This window comes from Pempheris klunzingeri, chromosome 2, assembly GCF_042242105.1.
Source record: "Pempheris klunzingeri isolate RE-2024b chromosome 2, fPemKlu1.hap1, whole genome shotgun sequence".
Lineage (NCBI taxonomy): Eukaryota > Metazoa > Chordata > Actinopteri > Acropomatiformes > Pempheridae > Pempheris > Pempheris klunzingeri.
Genome location: NC_092013.1, coordinates 10,291,551 through 10,314,653, shown reverse-complemented (window position 1 = coordinate 10,314,653; position 23,103 = coordinate 10,291,551). Strand labels below are relative to the sequence as shown.

Here is a 23,103-nt window from a genome sequence, read left to right as displayed (position 1 = left end):
TACATAATGTAAAAGCAAATAGCAACAGAGCAGCACATGGATGTTGTGAAGGAAATGGAGCAGTCAGAAATGTTGGTAATGCAACATAAATGTAACACCCTGTTTAACGCCTTCTGTCTCCTACATAATCACACCAAAAAGTTGATAGTTGCTGAGTGTAAATTTCACTATGTCCGTCTTGTATTTCAGTGCATAATATCATACTGAGCTCAGGAGAAACATCAGCAATCAAGTTTAAATTCCAAGAAATCAGGATCTGATCATGACATCTGGGTCCAGAGGCAGGTGAAAGGTGCAGCAGCCCTGGTGAGCAGCACATGGTAGGCCTGTCGAAACTGTCGGTTCATGACGGCGTAGAGCAGGGGGTTGATACAGCTGTTGAGCCAGGTGAGGTTTGCACAGAACATGTGGAGTACCTGTGGGGCGCGGTTATGTTTGTCGGCTATGTTGAGCAACAGGAAGGGAACAAAGCAGAACACGAAACACAGAAATACAGTGAAGCACATGCGTGTCACACGCTTAAATTCACCATCATCTCCTGAGTTTGCTGAGTGGCAGGAGGACGCTGCAGTGGCGGGAGCAGGTGTGGACAGGGGTGATGTAGGGACGATATCAGGGGGAGGTTTGTTGGCTGATGAATTTGAGGCCATGGCAGATCTCTTTTCACATGTGATCTCATCTTTATTTTGGGCTAGTTCCACCTGGCTGCTCATCTCGCAGCTACATGTGTTAGCCATGCCACTCTCTACACCGCTGTCATCAGTTCCTTGTGCTGAAGAAGCTGGTTTCTTCCTGGAGGACCGGCGGCTGAACCTGTAGCGGAGCAGAGCCTTTGATGCAATATGGACACGTTTGTAAATGAGGAGGTAGAATGCGCCAACACAGCCCAAACCGATGAAAAAGTAGAAAAAGAGCAGGATGGTGCTGTATGGACGACCTCTGGTGCGATGGAAACTGCATGTGCACACCTGTGGCACGAACACGTAAACAGGCCAGAGTGGGCCAAAGCTGGCCAGGCCTAGTGCCCACGCTGAGGTCAGGAGGAAAATAAGGCCTCGATCAGAGAACACACGGTCAAACATAGCCCTTTTGGCGACCAGGAGATATCTGCTCACCGCCACCAAGCACAGGGTGATAATGGAGACAGAGTTGGAGAGGAAGAGGAGCAGGCCAAAGATGCTGCACCAGAGCTGACCACTGCGCCATCTGAGGTGAAGATAAGAGTCAACCGAGATGGGCTGTAGTACGGTGCAGTACAGGAGATCAGCCACAGCCAGGTTGACGATGAGCACATTGAAGCGAGTCCTCAGACGAGGGTCTAAGGCGAAGGCTAAAATGGTCATCAGGTTGCCCACAGTACCAGTGATGGTCACAGCACATCCCCACAGCACGGCAAAGTACCGGTAGCCTACGACTGAGGGGCTGTAGCAGGAGAAGATGTGATCCTCCGTGTAGTTTGTGTGGTTCATCAACATTCTGTTGAACTAGAATCAGAATATAGGTCGACTTGTTACTTAGCTCACGGAAACTTGAATTGAAACATACACAATCCCCCCCCCCCCACCCATCTTTGTGGTGTCAGTGCCACAGGTGAAAAGGGAAGTCTATTTTAGTCTATAGTTTAGCACTTCCTTTTATAACAAATACCTCTCTCTGAAGGAAACATTCGTTTGGATGTTTTTATTTATTTATTTTTTTGTGAGCAAAGTTTGAAGTATAAGAACTTTTTCAAGGGGTTTTCAGCAGTTTTAGGATAAGCTAATGTGATTTACTGCTGTGTACATGCAACTGCTGTGGCTCCAGTAACCTGAAATACAATATCCAGCAAGTATACAATATTTAGACATTATAATTAAATAAGAAATTAGCAGAATAGAAACAGGTTTTGTTCATAGTATGATCTCAAAATATCTGTAGCAATTACTAAAAAATTACTAAAAACTAAATTACATTGAATTTACTTTTCATCCCCATTATGATATGTTGTGTTTTTTAGCTGTTTTTTTATACACTTAAGTGAAATCTGCAGAATTATTAATTACACATTATGACTCTCAATTAGTGAAACATTGTATGCAATAAAGCTAGAATGTAACACAGATAAAACATATGACCAAAAGGGGATTTAAAACAGATGGAAAGTATTTACTTAAATTTCAATACACAAGTCAAATTTAAGCCACTACTTAACCCTTTAATGCCTAAACCATGAAATAATTGCCAGAAAAATCTATTATTTTGAAATCAGATTGTTTATTGAACCTCCTGACAAATTACAAAAAAAAGACATTTTTATTTGTACCATTTTTGCTACATCTGGCATTTTTGTGCAATTTATTGCTCACATTTTGTTTATCTTAAACAAAAAAACATATAAAACAGATAAAATACAAAAAATATCACATTGATGATGTAGAGGTCTCAAAAACTCATGTATCAAATATGATACACATGGCGTTAAAGGGTTAAAAACAAAATGTGAATTTCTCACCTCAAAGCTGAAGATTTCCACCAGTCTTTCTAATTGCTGATGTGTAGCTGTGTCATGACCTGCAGTAGTCTGAGGCGCTGAATGTCTGGCTTCCTGTTGGTTTCACAGTTTATGCTCACCCTCTGTGTTGCGTTAGTGGCTTCTACACAACATGGTTTGAGTCGGGGCTTTTCCATGACATGTCTAAATTCAAGAAGTGAGATGAATGTGCCAACCATGTTGGAGACACATTTATGAGCGGAACATAAGCGAAACAAGGTTGTATTTGCTGTCATGTCAGGTGTGCTTGTATAGACCAACATCACCCAGGTTTTAATTAATCTCTCTGTAGCGCAACTCTGATGTGTTTAATTCTGGTGTGTCCTCACTCCTGTATGTATGTATGTATCTTATATGCATGATGTGGTTCATACAATAATCACACAGTACATTGTCCTTTTTAGTGTTGCACATAGACTTCCTGTTTGTCTCACACAGGGGTAGTTATAGGCCATTCTTTAGATCTGGAGATCAAGATCTAGAGTTGAATACATTGTTTTTATTGATAGTGAAAATATGAAAAAGTATTGAGCAGGAAAGGCTCGAGCCAAGAATGGCTTATGAGGATACCTCCCCTATTTGAATATCAATACTCATACTATAAAAAAGAAAGAAAGATAAAACCTTGCTTTTTCTTTGCATATGTAATAAATCAATGTAGAAATAAACAATAAACAACATTAAAATGAATAACCTTCAAACAGAGACGTTGGGTTTTGAGTCAGATCACAACCAAAGATCACCAGAATTTCCCCTCTGGGATCAATAAAGTATTTCTATCTATCTATCTATCTATCTATCTATCTATCTATCTATCTATCTATCTATCTAGATACAGCATCGTATGTTGCAGATTGGGGAATGCTTGAGAAAGTCCATGCTTGATCGAAATGTATTTTTTATTTCTTTTCAAACATTCTTCAAAGTTCATCTGATGACCGATATACAGATATGACAATGGGAATGTGGCAAATCTGAAAATATTCAAATTCTCTTTAAACTGTCTTGAAAGTTTGGAAGTAAGAAAGGGGAAGGACAAAGGTGGATATAGAGATGAATTAATAATTAACTATGGGTCGCTGTGAGTTGGGCCCTATACTGCAGGTCTCTCAGCAGAGGATGTGTATCTGAGTGATTGGGTCTTGTTCTTGTTCTGTCCTGTTCTCCTCAGAGCCTGCAGATGAGTTACAGTATGTTGAGAAGAATGCACAGAAAGGTATAATCTAGGCTGTTATTGTGACCATGTTTGCAGCTGCTAAATGTGCAGAAAACAAAGTCTAAAGTTGTAGATGTTGACAAGCTGGGATGAGAGGGCATCCTGTTATGGCTTGAACTGATGAATACATTGTTTCCTGTATTTTATATTTTATCATTACACAACTACACTCAGTCAAACCATGTGGTCAACCTGCTATTTTCACCACTGAGTGGCAGTGACGCACCGCAGTGTGGTTCAGGGTGTCTGAACTCTCTTATCATTCTCTCATGAACTCTCTTATGTGTTTGAATATGGCCTTTGTCTTTCTTTGTTATGTAGTTAGTTGTTTAGTGCGTTGGTTGTATGACACATTACATCAGAGTGAATATCATAACGTTAATATGTATTAACCTCATTAGTATAAAACTGGTATTTCTACTAACTTTTTTTGTTGTGAAAACTTACTTACTTTTATGTTAGTGACAGTAAGACCATGAACTCCAGTAACAACTTTTGTATGTGTCACATTTAAAATTACCTTTGTAGTTTGGACCCTTTTGCACATAAACTGAGTTCATATTCACATTCATTGTGACATTTTTTAAAAATGTTTTAATTCCTCAAATTAATTTTGAAGCCATTTCTGTGTGTGGTTCTTAACTTGACACCTAACAATGATAATTTCAAAGGGAAACCCTGTTAGGTTCCTTCCTCTTTTTCTCCCTCCTTTCTGCTCTCTAAACTTTCAATTAATCACCCAGACAAATTTAAGAGTTTATCGTGGCTGAGTGCAAGTTTCACAGCATTATTTCATATCCCACAGGGTCCATATGAATATAAACACACTTTATGTTCCAGGAGGTCAGGGGATTGAAAATTACCACTGGGTCCAGAGGCAGGTGAATAGTGCAGCAACCCTAGTGAGCAACTCCTGGTCGGCCCGTCAAAACTGTCAGTGATGATGAACACGTTTAAGCAAATTCTTAAACATGGGTGTAAGGCAAAGGCTAGAATGGTCATCGGGTACCACAGTACCAGTGATAGTCACAGCACATTCTCACAACCCGGCAAAGTACCGGTAGCCTACGACTGAGGGGCTGTAGCTGGAGAAGATGTGATCCTCCGTGTGGTTTGTGAGGTTCATCAGCACTCTGTCGATTAACAGGAATCAGAATACTGGTCAGCACGTTTGTACACATTTGAGCTTTCAGACCGTGAGTGGTTGTCTGCTACCACCTCAGATGTTATCAATGTAAGCCGTGCCGCAGTCTGGTGGCAAGGAGGGAGGGTGCCTGGTAACCGCAGAAATGACACGGAAGGAAATTACAGGAGTTCCCTGAATTATACACCTCTCCTCCATCAGTGAGCAAACACATCAATGGAGAGAAAATGTCGTAGAGCAGCATCAGCTCCGACATCATCATCAACCGGTCCTCATCAACAATGATTTTATAGTAATAATTAGTGTGAAAAGACTGTAGCCTTGTCTGCTGTCTCTCAAAACTAAATAGATTGTAGATGCTGCCATACTGCTGTTCACAAATTTCATTACATCTGAATCTTTTTTTAATTAACTGTTTCATCATTTAGTCAAACAAATGCTATCACAAGTATTAGGAGGCCACGGTGACATGGCCAACAGTCCCTAGCAAAAGGAAAACCTGCCTCTTTGTTCAAGTTTAACAATTACAGGAGAGCAGTCATCAGCAATGGGAATCTTGAATCTCAGGCTCCCTTGTGTGTAATTACTTAGGCAAACAAAAGTGTTCAAACAAAAGGTTTCTTACCTTAAAGATGATGACTTCCACCACTCGGGTTCATGTGGAGCGTGTGCCATTCTTTGCTGTGATTTTTAGGCGTCCTGTTAGCATGTCGATTATGTGCATCCTCTTTTGTTAAGTTGTCCTAACACAAATTCTATTTTTTTATTTCCACATCTTAATGTTTGTTTGCACGGACCTATAAGATATCTGTCATGTTGTGTCAGTCACTTGTTACTATGGTACTTTAATGTATGTCAAACTAAATTGTTTAAAATATCACAGAACATTGCTCACACTGTGTTCTCACATTATCACATCAGTAAACTACTTATGCAATCGCAGTGTTTAGTGTTGTTTCATATTACATTTGGGAAAAAAAATCACCAATCAGCAATGTTTACAACCATAAACTCAGTTTAATGATTTTATGTATAATTTTGTTTTAATTTAACAATTAGGAAGCCCCAACATGTACCTTTCTTCATTTTTTTTTTAATAATCTACATTTACAGTAATGTTTCAATACACTTCTCCTAAATAACAATTCATACATTTGTAGACATTTTCTTTTTATTGCAGTTAACAAGAAAAGTTAGCAGGAGTGCTTTAAGTATTGCTACAGTTTCCGTTTCCTAAAGCTCTCTAATGTTTCACAAGCCGTCATGACAGTTTTCACTGGACAGTTCAGGGTCATGTAGAGTTGGAGCACACGAGGCAGAGCAGACAAACTAAACATTTTTATCCCACTACAGGCCTATAATACTACCATACTAACATGGTGTGTTGTTTTGTTTTGCATACTCATCTGTGTATGTGGTCCTTTTCTCTTCTCTCTGTAACATAATGCTGGTGTCTTTCATCCCACATGTATTTTCCACACTCCTTGTATGGGATTGTGGTGAAAATGTGGTCTGTATGATTAAATGTGCACACAATGCAAATACCTGCCACTAAAGTCATAAATCAACCATTGTTCTGCTGTGCTCACAGTGTTGAAGCTAATCCATTAAGACACTGAAACCTTTCTGTTTTGCACAGTGAGGAGCAGATGAAAAAAAAATGATAGTGCGTCATTTTGAATGTGTTTACAAGCATTTACATGTAGACTTTTTCGCCACAGACTGTTACTTATGTGCTTTGTGGGACTTAACGCACACGATTGTCGTCAGTGGCCATTCAACGGAGGACCATTTCTCTACAGACGGTCACATCTTGACCCTCACTAAAGAAACTAACCTAGCATGGGTTTTCCTTCTCACTCTATTCTAATTTTTTCCAACGTTACGGCGTTTTACACACACACCTTCTAAATAAACACAGATAGCTGCATAGTGCACCAGTAGCAATTACTTCCTCACAACTCCTCCTTTGCCAAACCATAAATGTACATCAGTACAGATTTAAGACGTAATGTAATTTCTATCTTTTTGCTGTTCCTCTTTGACTTCCACTTTCTGTCTCACAGAGGTAAATACAGACCATATAGGCCAGCTGTGAAAATGTAGACATACAGTACAGACAAATGTTTGCCAGTAACCGCAGAAACAGTACAGAAATTGTTACCTTTTTCTCTCTTTAGGCCACAAAAACAGAACTTTACAGTGGTACAATCCACTATACTTGTGACAGCTACAGTATGATACCAGCTAACATCAGAGGCAACTACTATATCTAACCCAGTGGGCATGTTTTTGATAACATTGATGCTTTTGGATATGTAATGAATCCTTGCAGAGGTGAGCATTAAAAACATAAGAGAGGTAGGGCTTTGAGTCAGATACAGTGAATCATGTGTTAGATGAAGATAATTAGTCAGTTGCTGATTGGAGGATGCTGAAAGAAGTCCATGCTTGATAAAAACTTTTTAATAAGTTCTTTCTCAAACTATCTGCAGTGTCTACTTGATGATTGGCAGATAGCTGAGTGATGAAGGGAAACTGGGGAGGATGGAAACATATGGTGTCTTTGAAATGAGATTTGTCACTTATCTCTGGTTCTCCCTGTCAATGTAACAATAGTGGTCTGCAACCCCACTGTGCACCAAGAGTCATATGTATGTTATGATGAAACACCAGCTGGAGCCACACCAGCTGATTTGGCTCTTGATGGCACATGGTTGCAGGCCTCCACTTCACAGTGTGCTTCGTCCTGATTCGTCCTCCTTCTCTCGCCATCAGTAAGGAGTGAAGAGGATTGGCCCATGTGCGGTGCGGATGGGACCTGGGGCGGGCCTCAGCAGGCTGAGGGGTGTTCCCTGTAGGAGGTGATGGTGGGGATGAGGGTGGGAGGTCGGGCAAGGAGGACGTAGTGCCAGCTGATTGGAGGAGGCTGCGGCTGCCATCGCTGCAGCAACAGCCAGAGGACTCGGTAAAAGTCCGGCCCCCAGAGTTTTTGGAAGTTCCTTTGAGAAAGTCAAGTAAAAATAGAAGTACACAGCTTTAAGTGCTGATGCTTGCAAAACCTAAATGACAATGTTTTACAGGGTAGAATTGAGAAATATGGAATATGACTGTGAGAAAGACACATTTTGTACCATAAAGTCTGTGCGCTTCTTGTGCCTACTGAGAAGAGGATTAGGTTTCCCTGCAACTCCATCCCGATGCCTCCGGCTAGATATATGCTGAAACACAAAATGAGAAAGGATAGATATTATATATTGAGGTTGCTTGGAAGCTACTTCACTCAGGGTGTTTGGATCTCTGTGTGGGTTTCTCACCTGTTTAAGCTGCAGCTCTGAGTTGACTCTGACGTTGCAGATCTCACAGTGGAAGGTGCGTTCCTGAGTGTTGGGGTCAGATGACAGCTCCCCTCCCTGCTCTAGGCTGGGTTTAGGACCCAGACGCGGGTATGCCTTAATGGGTCCCAGTCCACTCCGAGCCTCCAGAATGGTTTTGTGTTTGGTACCTGGAATTAGTAAAAAGAACTATAACTACAGCAGTAATCGGGGCCATGGTAGTGCAAAAACTAAATACTGAAGACTTAACACTAAATTGACTTATTTGTGATATTATGTTCTTTTCCAAGAATGAACTCTCCTCCTTTGCTTCTAAGATAAAAGAAAATGGGAATTTATACACCTGACTGTCCATGATAACCTGGCAAACTCCATGAGCATCATGTGATGTGACAGAAATCTTCAGAACAGCTACTAAATGGACCATGTGATGACATTATTTGCTCAACTGGTGCATAGTTGTTTTGCATACAATTTTAACTCATCTTACCACTAAGTGGCACTAACGCACCTGCTTTAGTTTTTCAAACTTAAAATACAGAGCAAGTACAGATTTGCTTCTAAAGAGCCATTTTCAGTGTGTGAAGTTGTGCACACTGCTTAATGCCGTTGTTTGTTGTGGTTTATTTCTCCTCAGACCGCATACACTGATGTAACGCACTTATGAATGAGAGCTCTCTGACAACACTGTGTTGGAGTTACCTTTGTTATGTGCCTCCAGTTGTGAGAGGGAATTAACAGCTACTTTGCACAGGGAACAGTAGAGAAGCTTCTTGGCTTTCTCTTCCTCTGACTCTCCTGAAGAAGGGCTGGGTGCTGGGGATGGGGTGTCAGGAAGACCAGCTGCTGCTGGGTCCGCAGGGGGGGTACTGAGGGCAGGGGAGGGAGAGGGAGAGGATGGCAAAGGCGTGGTGACAGAAGACGAGAGGTGACACTCCGTGTCTGCTGAGCTCAGTGTGGGTGTTGGAAGGTGGCTAGGGGTCAAAGGTGACTTGTTAGGGTTGGGACAGGATTGGGTGTCATCTGTAAACAGCACAAAATTTTCAAGTTAGAAAATAATTTGTGGAAAGTCAGTCATGCAGTAACTCTTCAACCTTGCTGATCATGATGTAAAGGTGTGAAAATAATGATACTGATTCTCCAGCACTACTGCTTTGGTTCAAACTCTGTCTCTCTGAGGCGAAACCACACAGCTGTGCCGGTCCATCTGGACCTGCCAGCAGGTCTGTCAGCTCCTGTATGGTGACACCCTAGCTAGACGAGGCTTCTGTACTTTTTACATGCCAACTATGTCATAGCTTTGTGCCATAACTTGTCATGGTTCAACTCAATATTGAACATTGTGATGAAATAGTGAACTAAACTAAGTTACTAAACAGTGGGATACCAACACTCCTTTCTGATTAATTTCTAACGTTTCACTGCACACAGCAGCTGTGTGTGTGTGTGTGTGTGTGTGTGTGTGTGAATCACAGGTGATGCTCACCCTGTTTATTAGGTTCAGGCTCAGGGCTGGATGGCGAGGGGCCTGGTGGGGTGGGAGAAGCAGTAGGGGCAGGGTGCTGCTTGTCTCCGTCTTGTAGACGAGCTGTCTTGGACGTCTCGATCCCCTTTATCCTCCGAGCATGGCGGTTCCCCTTATAATGGGCCTCTGCCTGGCTCTGGCAGAAGAACAAGACACATGAGATGTTTAGCCTACATGAAATCATGGGCCTGAATGGGCTCCACTGGATTCTTGTGTCCATTTTTAACAGAACATTTCATTTCATCAGATGTTTATATGAGCTTCAAAGAGCCAATGAAGTTAGTGAAGTGAACCCATGCCTCATGTGGAGGGAATTTATCTGAGCAGATTCTACTGGACTGCCCTTCTGCTGTGTGCTTGTTTGTTGCCAGTCAGCTTTATATTTACTTACTACTCATATATACTCACATATTTAGTTGTTTGTTTGGTTACTCAGTTAAGGACTGTGATTTTGATGGGCAGCTTTCAGGTGTCAGTGTGGCACAAGGGAGAAATTTGACTTCAGGGCTTTCTGCCAGAAAGCCTTAGAACGTCAGGTAATGTAGTATGAAGAGCGACAGAGTCAATCTAGGGAGGAGGATGTGGTGGATGAATGGGTCATCACAAACGCAGGATCTTCATGCAGGAGAACGATATACGTGTCCTGTGTGAAACCAAATTTTTCACACTTATTTTTACACTTGATTTACTTGAGGCAACAAAACTACAGGTTATGTTTTGGCAAAAAAAATGACTTGCTTAGATTTAGGAAAAGATCGTGGTTAAAACAATAACTCGACATTGACTCTTTGGTTTCAAATGGGACATAAACAGGCTTTCTGGCAAATAGCCCTGAAGGGTACATTTCTGTGTCATAACATAGCAGAAACTGAACAACCAAGAGCACTCAATGGACTTCCCTAGGTTAATAAATGCCAAACTAAACAAATCTCCTTCTCTTTTTTTTTTTTTTACCACAAGGATAATGCAAGGATAGTTGCTCACAAATTCTGAAATATATTCTGGGACTTTTTTCTGGGCATCACAGTAAAAGGCTGTTGAGCCGATAGTTTGCGGGTCTGATGTGCTGATGAGGCTGTCAGGGAAGATTAGCCTCTAGAATATTCTCGTCTTCCTTCACTACTGGTGTAATCACTGAACTGGCCTGCTGAGCTGATGATGATTATTGAGTGGTGGGATTATCTAAAATGGGCTGCAGGGCTGTGGCCGACCAGTGACAGTTGACGGTCAGCTACTGAGAGAAAAAAAGGAGCAAATCAAGAAGAGTTTATGGCCATGAGTGTGTGTTCGCCTGCTTGTCCTTGTGTGATTGCACTTTAGAGGATCAATTTCAAACTCAGGCAAAGGGAAATATGAAGAGGAGTGGACATTTCAGTTTGTCCGTAGTATGTGTGTAGGGTTTGGATTTCAGTTGATCAGAGTTAAGGTTAAGGTAACGAGAGACAAGTTACGTTATAATCCTTAAGATTTTCATGAAATCAAACCCTATTTTCCACATGCTCATTGCTGTCAGCATGTCCATCAAAAATGAACCATTTACAAAAATAGACAGCAAAAGACATCAGCGCACAGCAACTAAATATTGTTATGTTTAGGGAGAGATCTTGGTTATGGCAAATAAACCGTAGTTCAGATATGGTTAGGATTAGGCAACTAAAATGCTGGGTTTACGGTGTTAAAGATTGTGATTATGAATAATAAACAGTTATATGCCTGCTCCAACTCCATTCTCCTGAATGACTCTATACACCACCCTAACTTCAACGCCATACCTTTCTGTTTCACACTAAAAAACTTGCTTCCACCTGCACTGGCACATTGGCACTGCATGTCAAAGGTGAGGTGCAGAAACATCTAATACGGAAATAAATCCTATAAATACTTGGCTGGGAAATTAGGATTGCCCTCCAAGTCCAGATATACATGCACATGTCAGCTCGAAATGAAATCAAAGGAAAGAGTGAGGTGTTAGGGAACAAATATAGTTCCTGTAAAGTCCTCGCTAATACAGTAACACAAGATGTGTGTGTGTGACTTTATGTGCATGTGTATGCACCAACAGAGACCTGCTTGAATTAGGTTGGTTTCATTATGTCAATAACAAGGCAGTGGGACCCACATAAAGCGTGTGACAGGTACATGTTGGAGGCTCTGCCGGGTGGGATGCTTCATTGAGGCAAATGGACCACTGGGACGTGTCCGGCATGCCTCTGTAAGCCTGAGGTATTAACTGCCAATGATAGTTACCCATATAGCCCTCATCCTGATTGGTGATGACAGAAAGGCAGATATAGCTCTGCCTGTGTAACCCAACTCCTCTGGCTGCTGCTAGCCAAAGCCCTGCAATTAGACAAGGAGATGAAGCCCACAACCCCACAAACAAATGACAGCAGGGTAGACAAAAGGCAGAACTACTCAATGCCCCTTCTTGTCTTTGCAGTCCACACTTTGTGCCACTATTTCCCTCTTCCTTTCTGCAACTCCCAATTGTTTTCTTTGAGCTTGAGCTTTGATACTTTCACTCTCTATGACCTTCAGTGTCAGGTGTTAAGAAATCAATGAAGGTGTGCCATCAATTCAAAAAAAAAAAAAGCTTGACAGCCTGGGAGTTGGGTGTTGGATGCAGCAGGGACAATAGGACATAAAAGAGAGTAAAGCATTGGATCTTTGGAGTCAACAGGAAAAGTGAATAATGATAAAATATAAATGATGTTTGGCATAGTAGGTGAAATGGACTGAGAAGCTACGAAAGAGCCTATGGAAATTGGGATTAAGATGAATGAAGAAGCAGAGATGGGATTTAAGAGGGAGAAAATGAGAGCAAGTGAATGTCCCTGAAATCCTTTTTCTCTCTAAGCAGGATGTGCTTTGATGTTTTATCTATAAAGCGACAAAGGCACAGAAAGCAGAGAGAGCGGGTCTAGCAGCCAAATCTGCTGTACTGAGCACTGGCAGCAGCGACAGGAAGAGGGGGTGGGAAGAAGCTGGAGAGGTGGAGAGAGGGAGAGGGGACAGATGATACAGTATACCCCACTGAGGGAGAAGCAGAAACATGACAACTGACGAGGAAAATGATGAGCAGACTGACTTGCCGAGCAGACGGGGGATGTGAATGAAACGAGGTTTGGTGTGGGCCTGAGAAGAACAAGAAGAGAGAGACAGAAAGAGAGAGAGAGTTGTCCAGTATGGTACTGCAGTGGTGACGGTGGCTAATGCAGCATGGTGTGACGTCAGCCTTGCAGCAGAGCTGAGCTGAACACTGGCAGGCTAATCTGTCCTCTGTGGCCTGAAATGAATTGCAATGTTATAATTACAACATGTGTGGCTGCAGTGTGGTAGCAGTGAGAAGCACCTGCTCCTGAATGGCCACAATCAATCAATCTGCCTCTTTCACTTTGTGTAAGTACCCAAGAACTCCCAAAGAAAACACTGGTATAATTAATGTACTTTGGTGCCGTATGACCTTAAGAGGACTTGATGAAAAATAATGAGTGTTTGTCTGCATTTGAGCTGCAGCGTAGCCCAGTAAGCCAAGCGCTGTACTGTAAGCAGAGTATTCCTTCATTATTAAAGAATGTCCGCCGTGCTTGAAGCTCCCAGTCTCTCAGGTTACTGTGGAATATGCCGTAGAACTGCAGCAGAGCAGATGCACACCGCGGCTCACAAGTGAAACAGCAGGCAGGACAAACAGGTGGCTCAGCACTAGACATTGCTCCACATGACACAGGCGTGACACATGTTAGACACCCTCATACACACAGAGATTTGTATTCTTGCACAGTCTTATTTATATACATACAGTGTGTAAATGTGAATCCTGTAGTAAATAGAGGCCCCTACTCTCATGTAGATCATGTGAAAACATGCAGGTCTGAGCAGGGGAGATATAATTAAGCGGCCCCTCGCAGAGAGAAGAGGGCTGCTACACAAGTTTCACATGACTCCCTCCTCGCCTGTGTCCTTTACGCACCACTGCATTTGGAGTACAAGCGTTTAGCGCTTCATCACTGGAATGCATTTATATTTTTAGCCCGGCATGTATGTCAGGCTTTTGTATGATTTCTAGTCATGTTTAGGTTAGAGGTTACAGTGTAGGTCATAAACACCAAGATTTTTCCATCTGTAACAACCCTTTCAATGTTGCTGAATCCACATCACTGAAATTCAGCCATGGTGTTATGCAAAGGAAGACTCAGACCATCAAAATATTTCCACTGCACATGTTCTTAGAAACACACACACTGTAAAAGTAGTTGACACTTAAAACATGGGGTCATCCAATAGCTGGGTTTTGGATGTCCACATTATGAGTTATTTGCTTTTCGACTTCAGTTAACGCTACTGCCTTTTTAATGGGGACACTCAAGTCATTCCTCTAGAGTTTCATCACTCCTGGCCTCTTTTATTTCAGTCCTTCTGCCTCATGTTAGCATAGCGCCGTCTGTCAAGAGTGAAATGCAAAAAATGTGCCCGATCAGCTTTAAGGTGGGTTTGAGGACAAGCTTCTGTTAGCAGTAGTTCAACCTCACACGTCTCACACTCCTCCATTAAATCCTCATCAGATTGGAGTTAAAAACCACTCGATATACTCACAGGCTTACTATCGACACCTGAAATATGTTTTACAAGCCCGACATACAGTTCAGCCCAACTAAATGTCTGTACACACAGACCAAAAAAAGGTTCTGCAAATTTTCTGAATTTGCTTGCTGTCTTTCCTATTTGTCACAGAATAAATCAAGCAAGGGTTTTTCCTCTCTCTTCCTCCACCCACTCTCCCTCCTGAGCAGGCTAAAATTGGAGCTGAGAAACTGTGAAACAAGTTCTCACCTGCTCCAGCTGTACAGTCAATCACCAACTAACTTTGGGTCCAGCCAACAAACATTTTAGGTCAAAATTAATGTGCTTAGAGCAACCTTTTTGGTGTCAAGGACCCCCAAATTGACACACTCGCATCAAGATACTCCTGAGTGATCCCCATCTGAAAAGATGCAGACTGTAGACTGTGAAGAGTATGAAACCTAGAATAGTCACTCTAATACATTCTCTCATTGGGCTTATGTCTGTTCAATGAAATAATAGAGAAAGCACAAATATTCTTCTTATTATTATCATCCATATAGAAAACATAGAGGTAAAGATATTATATGTATGATGAGGAAAAATGATGTTATTTTATACAGACATAACCCTGGTTGGCTGATTAGCCTACATATTTTAAAGTCACACGCTTTCCCCTTCAACATTACAAGGATAAAGGCCTTTAGGACGAGGACGTCATGACTTTGACATAGCAGCATCCAGGACCAGCTTTCATAATGTTGAAATACTACGTAGTGGATGTGTTACTTGTGACTGAGGCTTTTTTTAATGTAGCCTGGAACCCTTCAAACTTAGTAGCTAGTTAATGAGGAGTTTGTTAGTGCTGTCAGTAGTAAGCTAGTTAAGTGGGCGGGCTAACATTTGCAGCAGACAGACATGATTTCTTACTCAAAGGCTATAAAAGAGAGACAGAACCCTCCAAACTCTTTAGATGCAAAGTGCTACTCTGCCCAGTGCACACTGCTTTGACAGGCCCTCTGTAACTAGTTACAGCTGTTAAGCCATGATTGGACAGTCACTGTTTTAGGGTGGCAGTTAGTTATTTAGAAGGTTATTGTGAATATTGGCAAATCCTTCATTTGAACTATTCAAGGTGCCATACCTCTGAGTTGAAGCGTATTTGGCAGACGTTGCAGGAGATGATTGGCCGCTTTGTCTTCACCATAGGTGGGCCGAACGTGTGCGTCATCACAGCTTTCTGGACTGGATCCATCTGACGAGAGACAAGCCAGAGGTCACATCAAAGATTCAGCAACACAGGAGGAGCCCAGGGGACATTGTTTCTGTGTTTCTGCTAACTGCAGTTCAGTGAATGTGGATGAGAGAGAAAAGTGTTAAAGAAAAAGTACAGATGAATGACAGGGGGAGCCGCTGAAGGGGGAGAAAACTGCAAGATAAAAAAAAAAGCGAATTGAAGAGTGAGCAGTGACTGATGTGGACAGGAGGGTGTGTGTTTTCTCAGCAGCAGCTGGTGCTGCTGTCTGTGCCTGAGTTCTTGGGTGCCGTTCAAACACTTTAATTCATGCCGGGGTTAGAAGGGCCTAATTACAGACTCCCTATCTCCAAAAATGTGTACTTTGTTTTTATGCTACAAAACCTCTGCTTTTCAAAACATCATACGGGAGCATTACATGAAACAAGAGAGATTCCTTAATAGGAGATCAAATGTATTTTAGATAAGATTCACCTTAATGATTGCTGAGGGGACAGTAGGTCTTTAGAGTGAGAAAAGCAATTGTATTTGGCTGCAGGGAAATTTAATTTCACATTTTAAATCATCAGTACACTGGGCAGTAAAAATATTGTAACATTTTGAAACTGCAAAGCAGTTAAATGTATCAAGTAGAATATAGACAAGTCTGGGTTTGCATAAAAATATGTTGTTGGCTAAGTTAAAAAAACAACAACTGAGTATTGGACTTCTAACATGTCTACTGTCATTCTACATATGCGGCTCAGTTCATCCTATTAAGTGTATTGCATAATATAATTAAAACAATGAATTGAAATAGTTAAGAAGGATATATCAGAAAACAAACAGTAGTTAAAATGTTTAGTCAGACTAAAATGGTACAAGAATAATAGAAATGTGTATAAACAATGTGATAGCATTTCAAAGTTTCTAATTAAAAACATTGGCCTGTAACTTATTTTTAAAATTACATACCAAGCTTGTCATTCTCAAATCAGGCACAGATATGTGCCACGTCATACTCTCATGAAATGTTTACACGCTGATGTTTAGACGACTCAAGTGGACTCGTGTGAGCTCTCTGACCCTCTGGCAGGGTTCAACAACCACAGCGTTGGGTGTTGCCCTCATTAAGCAGCCAAAAGTACACTGCGGTTTTACTCAGCCTCTCATCTCCTGCTCAGACTGCGAGCGTATGCTGCCAAATGAGAGACTGTTTACACTCTCAAGCTCCATGCACCAGGGGAAATGGTGTAATTGGTCTGAAAACTTAAACCCTGTTTGAATGCATTGTTAGGAATATTTATAGACTTTAGCCTGTTTTTTCTTTTTTTGCCCCTGTCTCTAACTCGTGTCTCCAGTTCAACTCTCTTTTGTGTAGTGTTTTTCATCTGGAGACCTACAACACCTCCAGATTTGTTTGTTTACATCTGTACATTTATCTCTGCACCACCATTGTGCGTGGGTGGAAGCATGACAGCTTGCGTGTTGTGAGTGTGTGTGTGTGTGAGCGCACTGTTATCTCCACCAGGTGTAAGCCTGGAGGGGATCGTGCGTTTGTGTGTGCGTGCATGCGTGTGGGTATCTGTCTATCAGCAGCTAATCTCGCACTCTACTGGACCGATCAGCCAAATATTTTTTGTGCACGTTTATGCCTCTCTGCTGAACAACCTCTCATAGTTGCAGTGATTCTGAAATTTTGAATAATCTATTACATTGACTGTTTTATACCGTCTGCTGACTCGTCAGTCCTCTTAAAGGGTGGTATTGGGCTGAAAGCCGTCAACAGCTGCTTCAGTTTGACATCACAGAGCTAAAGGCCAAAAACAAGCCTCACCTAATCTGTAGTGGGCCACATTTTGGCCTTTGTCATGGCTCAGAAACTGACATCCATAGAAAAGTGTGGTCTTGTTTTGAACTGGAGCATCTGCAGATTAATTCCACACTCAATATGTTATGATCCACTAAAGCTATGCAAGATATGACATGAATAAATCCCCGGTTCCATTATCCTCGCTGCCATCTTGACTGTAAGAGAGCCGGTGTCAACAGGTGTTTAGTTGAAGTCTATTCCCCCATCAGAGAGTGTTTACCATAGTGGTGCTTTCTGCAGTTGGGTAGGCATAGCAGATATTGTCTGCACTGTACCGAGTTCACTTTTCTAGTTCTATGTGTCGGTGCCAACAAGGTAGACAAAAACAAAAACCCACTGCCATGCCTGTCTCTTATTGTTGGTGTTGTTTACCAAGTTGCTCTCTCTCCCCGTCTCCCGTCACTGTGTGCAACTTTTGCTGCCATTCTTTTACCACCTGTTCTTGTCGAGATCTCTTTCAATACATCTGTCCATCTTCTGTTATAACCTCATTAACCTATTAGTCCACTTTCTGTCTCCTCTTTCACTCTCTCTTCCCTCAAACAATGGCACTTTTGTTATACCAGAAACCTACACTATGTGTCATGTGTTTATCTGAGTTTATAGTTTATTTGCGGCTCCCTTCTTAAATATCCAATCTCTAATACAATGTAAGGCCTGACATCGTTCCACATTTTTGTGTTTATTTCACATTTTTGAAATTACAGTCCATACTATTTCAGTTTTGGTTGATTTGGCGATACTTCCACTTAAAGATAGCAACTAATGTGTATTAGTGTTACAGTAGTTCTGTTTGATATAGTCATTGACCACCTCGACAAGAAGAGCAACTAATCTATCTGTATCTGTAATTATTTATCTGCTTGATTCATGGCTTCAAGTTGTTTTATAAAGAAAATGAATGACGACAACAGCCTGGTTCCACACCTTTAAACCTGCTGCTGCACTCTTTTTGACGGCTGTTCACCTAGTTACAGGAAGAACTGAACCAGTCACCAAGAAAATGGCAACAAGAAAAGATGAGATCCACGCAGCTATATACAGGCTCTTGTTAGTGCAGATTTATTAGCTTTTAAATTGATATATTTTTTCACTTGACATGAAAATTGTTACCTGCTCCCAGCAAGCACTCCTACAGTTTCTGTGTCAGCGGAAAAAATTGTGGGACAGATATGCTGCTCGCTGCTGATTGTTTCTGGCAAACTAACATACCGTCCCACACAGAAAACAGCTGACAGTACAGTTATAATTGTTAAATAAATGTATTATTACAGATATGAATGCAATCTGAATAATGAAGAAATACAAAATTACAGTCAACAGTTTCATCTGACATGGTAACAATGAAGTCATGATCGAATGGTGTCTTCATGTCCAATATGTGAATCCATTCTGTGTGGGATAGCAACTCTAAAAACTTCTTTTTAGAGAGGCAACTACAGAGTACAAATAAATGAAATGAGTGCTCCTGAGAAGAATGACCATAAATAGTACCGAAATGTGCTTTGATATAATGACAATCTAAGGAATTCTAGCTTTAGAGTAATATTTCTGAGTAAGTGACGCAAAGAAAAATAACATGTACATTAAACTTTAACCTTAGAAGAAAATTATTTTCCCCTGGAGTGTTACAAATCAGCAACAGTGATGGAGGCTCATTCTCTCCCTCTGCACACACCCTGCATCACAGTGCAGCTTATATCTCAACACAAGACAATGAGACTTGCAGTATACTCCTGAGAATCTTAAGTGTCTGGAAATTACCTGTAATCCTGGTGAGTCAGGCCTGATATGAGCTGTCTAGATAACACACAGTACTCCCTGCTCCACAAAAAGTTACCACCCAACCTGGAACATAACAATGTTCAAAACAATAAACACCGTAATGAAGTGCTTTTGTCAGTTCGCCCTCTTCTGTGTCCTTACAATCATGGATGGATTATGAGACAATGGTCCCCTGGGCACAGACATGTAAAAGCCCCCCCGGACCACCTACATAGGAGAAAGACACCAATAGTGAAAGATGTTGTTTTGTGTCTCTTTCAGTAAAATTTCGCAGGTGAACTAGAGCGACCCAGAGATTTGTTGGAAATCTTTTTTTTTTGTCTCTATGTCATTGTTTTATGTCTCATTGCAGATGATTTCAGTCTCTTTGTGGTTGTTTGGTGTCTCTTTGTTGTCATTTTGCATCTATGTGTAATTACTTCGCACCACTTTGCAATTTCCGTCTCTTTGTGGTCATTTTGTGTCCCACTGTAGTTGTTTTCAGTCTCTTTGTGGCCATTTTGCATTTCTCTGTTAACATTTGATTGAATTTCCAACAACAAATATTACTTGTCCCTTCACACAGATGTTCTGGTGCAGAGGCCTGTTGACCCTTGGGCCCTTGGGCTTGTGTAGCTGGCAGACCCATTCAGTAATCCATCCATGCTTATACTCCCTGCTTCCTCTGAAGACAAGCATGCCGATCGTCCTACTTTGAATAAAGACTCACACTGAGCTGCAGCCCTCTGACGGGATGACAGCAGTCTTATAGAATTGTTTAAATTCAACTATGAGGACAGAGAGCAATTTAGATTGATGTGTTTTGGCATTAGTAGCCACACTTAATGTCCTCGCTGAAGCAGGATGAATCATTAACCTGCGGAGGGGTCATTTTGCCGGGGTGCATAAAGATGAGCTTGGCGATGATATATGTGTGTGTGGTGCACGTGCATCCCTGTTTGTCGCCACGCTGACCTTCACATGAAACCCAATCTGGAAATGAGAAGGAGCCTCAGAAAATGCTGACTGTAGAGAACACAGCCTGTGCCTCTTATACAATTGATTAGCTGTAACTCATTTTATTGCAGTAAAACACTCGCCTGGGCATTTTCTCAATTATGCTGAAACTCACTCTGCTGAATCAAAAGTAAACAGCTGTCACCTTATCATTTTGGATTATACAATATAAATCCTCAGCATTTTATCACCTCCCCTCACCCTGGACTCAACGCTCCAAAACCACAACTGAATACCGGCTCTGTCTTCTGTTCTCCAACAAAATGATAAGAAATCCCAGACACCATGTGTGCACTTGTGTGTTCATACTTGCATGAAGGTATGCTTGTGAGTACTCACTGTATTAAAGTTGTGGAAGAGGCCGATGCTGGCCGGGTGAGGTGACTCCAGGGGGAACTGGAGGAAGGGCTTCATGTCCAGTGGGGATGGGAGGACAGGCGGGCTCCTGAGGAAGGCAGGGACCGGCCCCGGTCGGTTTACACTTCCTGTGGTAGATGCAGAAGCAGGGAAATTAGAGTTTAAAAACTGGAAAAAAACATAAATTACGATAAATAATATACCCGATAATGTACAGAATCACAAACCAAACTCATTGCACTAAGTGGTGCATTTTATTAAATATTTTCTTAAGGGAATAGTTTTGGGAATTTTACATTTTGGGAAATACTTTTTTTTCTGAGAGAAAGATGAGAATATCGATCTAGGTCTCATGTAAATGTGAAGCCTAGGACAGCAGCTGGTTAGCTTAGTTTGGAGCCAAAAATAACATGTTAATCAGTGAACTTTAGAGGTGCTGCAAGGTGGATTTTGTTACCTTTAGCCAGAGCCAGGCTAGCTGTTTCTAACTGTTTCCACTCTTAATGCTAAGTGGTATTGATCTTCTCACCTAACTCTCAGCAAGAAAGAAAATAAGGGTGTCAACCTACGTCTTTGAAGCTAAGCATCATATCAGAGAAAATAACTACTGTAAAATAGGTTCCTTCTCTGTTATATATGTGTGTGTGTATATATATATATATACACACACACACGCACACACACAAGTATGTATATATGTGTGTATATATATATATATATATATATATATGTATATATGTATATGTATATATGTGTGTGTGTGTGTGTATATATATATATATATATAAAATTTCTGAATCTAAACCCTCACCTCCTGCGTCATTTTCCCATGTTGAGCCCCACTACCCACCCACACCTCTTCTTCTCCTGCTCACTTTTCTCTCAGTAGTAGCTCAGCAGCAGTGAATGCCTGCACTTGAGGAGACTTCTGTGATGGGCAGGAGGGCTAAGCTCCTTAAGCCTCGCAGCTGGGGTGCTGCAGATATCCGCCTTTTCTCCGTTCCTGCCTCTGTCTCTCTCTCACCAAGCATAGTTTTCTATCCCCATTTCATGGTCCCTTATTCTGTCTGCCTGCCTCTGTATCCCTCATACCCTCACTCTAGCACCAGTCCTTCTAGCTGTTTTGTTCCCCTCCTTCTCCTCATCCTCTTTCTGTTTTGCTCTCCATGCCGTCTGCTTCCCGTAGTTATTCCTCTCTTTAGTGTAAAACCAGCAGGGTGCTTCAGGCCTATGCAGAGAGAATTTGTATAATCTTTTCCTCTGAGATTATATGCGATCGTCATCCTTTATTGTCACTGCTTTGTGGTGACTATTGAACAATTTTGTTACATTTGAAAAGAAAAACTGGTCACTTGTCAAAATGAAGGGGAAGAAAAGCCTATTTTGGTAACGGCAGAGGAGGCTCCTTTCACTGACAGCAGGGTAGACGTGAAGAATGTGCTGTCAGAATCAGAAATAGATGGAGGGGAAAGTCTCTCCTTCTGGCATTCCTCTCCCAGACCGTTTCGGTGCTCGGGAGTCTTTGGCAGCTGAAGCTCAGCTGTATCTATTGTCATTGGTGTGTGGCTGCTTTTGCATATGCTGCATGAGAAGGAGGGAGTTAAGAAGGGAAGGGAAATAAGATATTAAAGTGGAGGTCACAGTTTAAATGTCCTTCAGCCACGCCACGAAACCCACAGCTCACATGACGGCCATTATCACCTCTCCAAACCAGGCACAGCAAGATTTGTGCAGAGTGACAAAACAGCAGTAATAACACACCTTAGTTCACACCAACATATAAACATGTAGGGATGAGTGAACGCTCAACACCAGAAGTTATGAAGGATTGAATGTAAGCAATAGCAAGATAAAAATATGTTTTGGGTGCAAAAGCTAGCTGGGTCTATCCTCGAATGATCATACATGTTTAAAATTATATTTTTAATTCTGTGTTTAGAATTTAAAATAACAAAGTATAATGATAGTGGTATCTTATATGTTTGATGTCGTGGGATGAGAAGACAACCAATCTCATGAAAAACTATTATATTAGTCTTTTAAACCTCCCCAGCCTCTCAGTGGTTCTCAGCCACAAGCTCATTGGTTCACCATAAATGTTTAAAATCAGGTCATAGATTTATACTTTCATGTTAAAAGGCTGTCTATCCCCCACATTTTTGGGGGACTACATTATGTCATGGATCAACACACATTTGTTGAGAGGAACATGTCATTCAGTGCAATGATGTGGCACATTGATGTGTTTTTGAACAACAGTGGAGCTCTAAGGCACAGAAATAAGAAATATCAGGCTTAAGGTACACAGATACTTTCATTCATGGTTTGGGCCTCGAGTGGGATTTGTTGAGGAAGAACACCATCACCAGATCACCAGATTTAACATACTTAATTCTGTGGATTCCTGTCTTGAAATTCTTTCTCTAATTGCTGTGTCAAAAACCAGAAACGGAGTAAAAAATTGTTGGCAAATTATTGCAATTAAACATGTGGTTAACAAAGCATATAGAGGGACAGTAATGTTTCAGCTTTATGGGCTGGCTCAGAC

At 41.5% G+C, this 23,103-nt stretch overlaps 2 protein-coding genes across 2 annotated transcripts in view; both read right to left on the bottom strand.

The window, feature by feature from the left end:
• Positions 1–20: 20 nt before the first annotated feature.
• On the bottom strand, positions 21–2,551 carry gpr84 (G protein-coupled receptor 84). Its single transcript, XM_070848651.1, has 2 exons — positions 2,492–2,551; positions 21–1,484 (listed from the first exon to the last, which is right to left on the bottom strand). Exon 2 carries the CDS (start codon positions 1,473–1,475, stop codon positions 261–263), a length of 1,215 nt encoding a protein of 404 aa, XP_070704752.1. The 5' UTR covers positions 1,476–1,484; positions 2,492–2,551; the 3' UTR covers positions 21–260.
• A 4,842-nt stretch (positions 2,552–7,393) lies between these two features.
• The window catches only part of LOC139217451 (zinc finger protein 385A-like), a 28,305-nt gene continuing 12,595 nt past the window's right edge, over positions 7,394–23,103 (bottom strand). The window contains exons 2-8 of the mRNA XM_070848751.1: positions 20,538–20,683; positions 15,455–15,565; positions 9,712–9,886; positions 8,928–9,248; positions 8,208–8,395; positions 8,025–8,111; positions 7,394–7,892 (exon numbers count right to left, since the gene is read on the bottom strand). Of these exons, the coding sequence (XP_070704852.1) occupies positions 7,665–7,892; positions 8,025–8,111; positions 8,208–8,395; positions 8,928–9,248; positions 9,712–9,886; positions 15,455–15,565; positions 20,538–20,683 (1,256 nt within the window). The 3' untranslated portion in view covers positions 7,394–7,664. The remainder of the gene's footprint in view (positions 7,893–8,024; positions 8,112–8,207; positions 8,396–8,927; positions 9,249–9,711; positions 9,887–15,454; positions 15,566–20,537; positions 20,684–23,103) is intronic.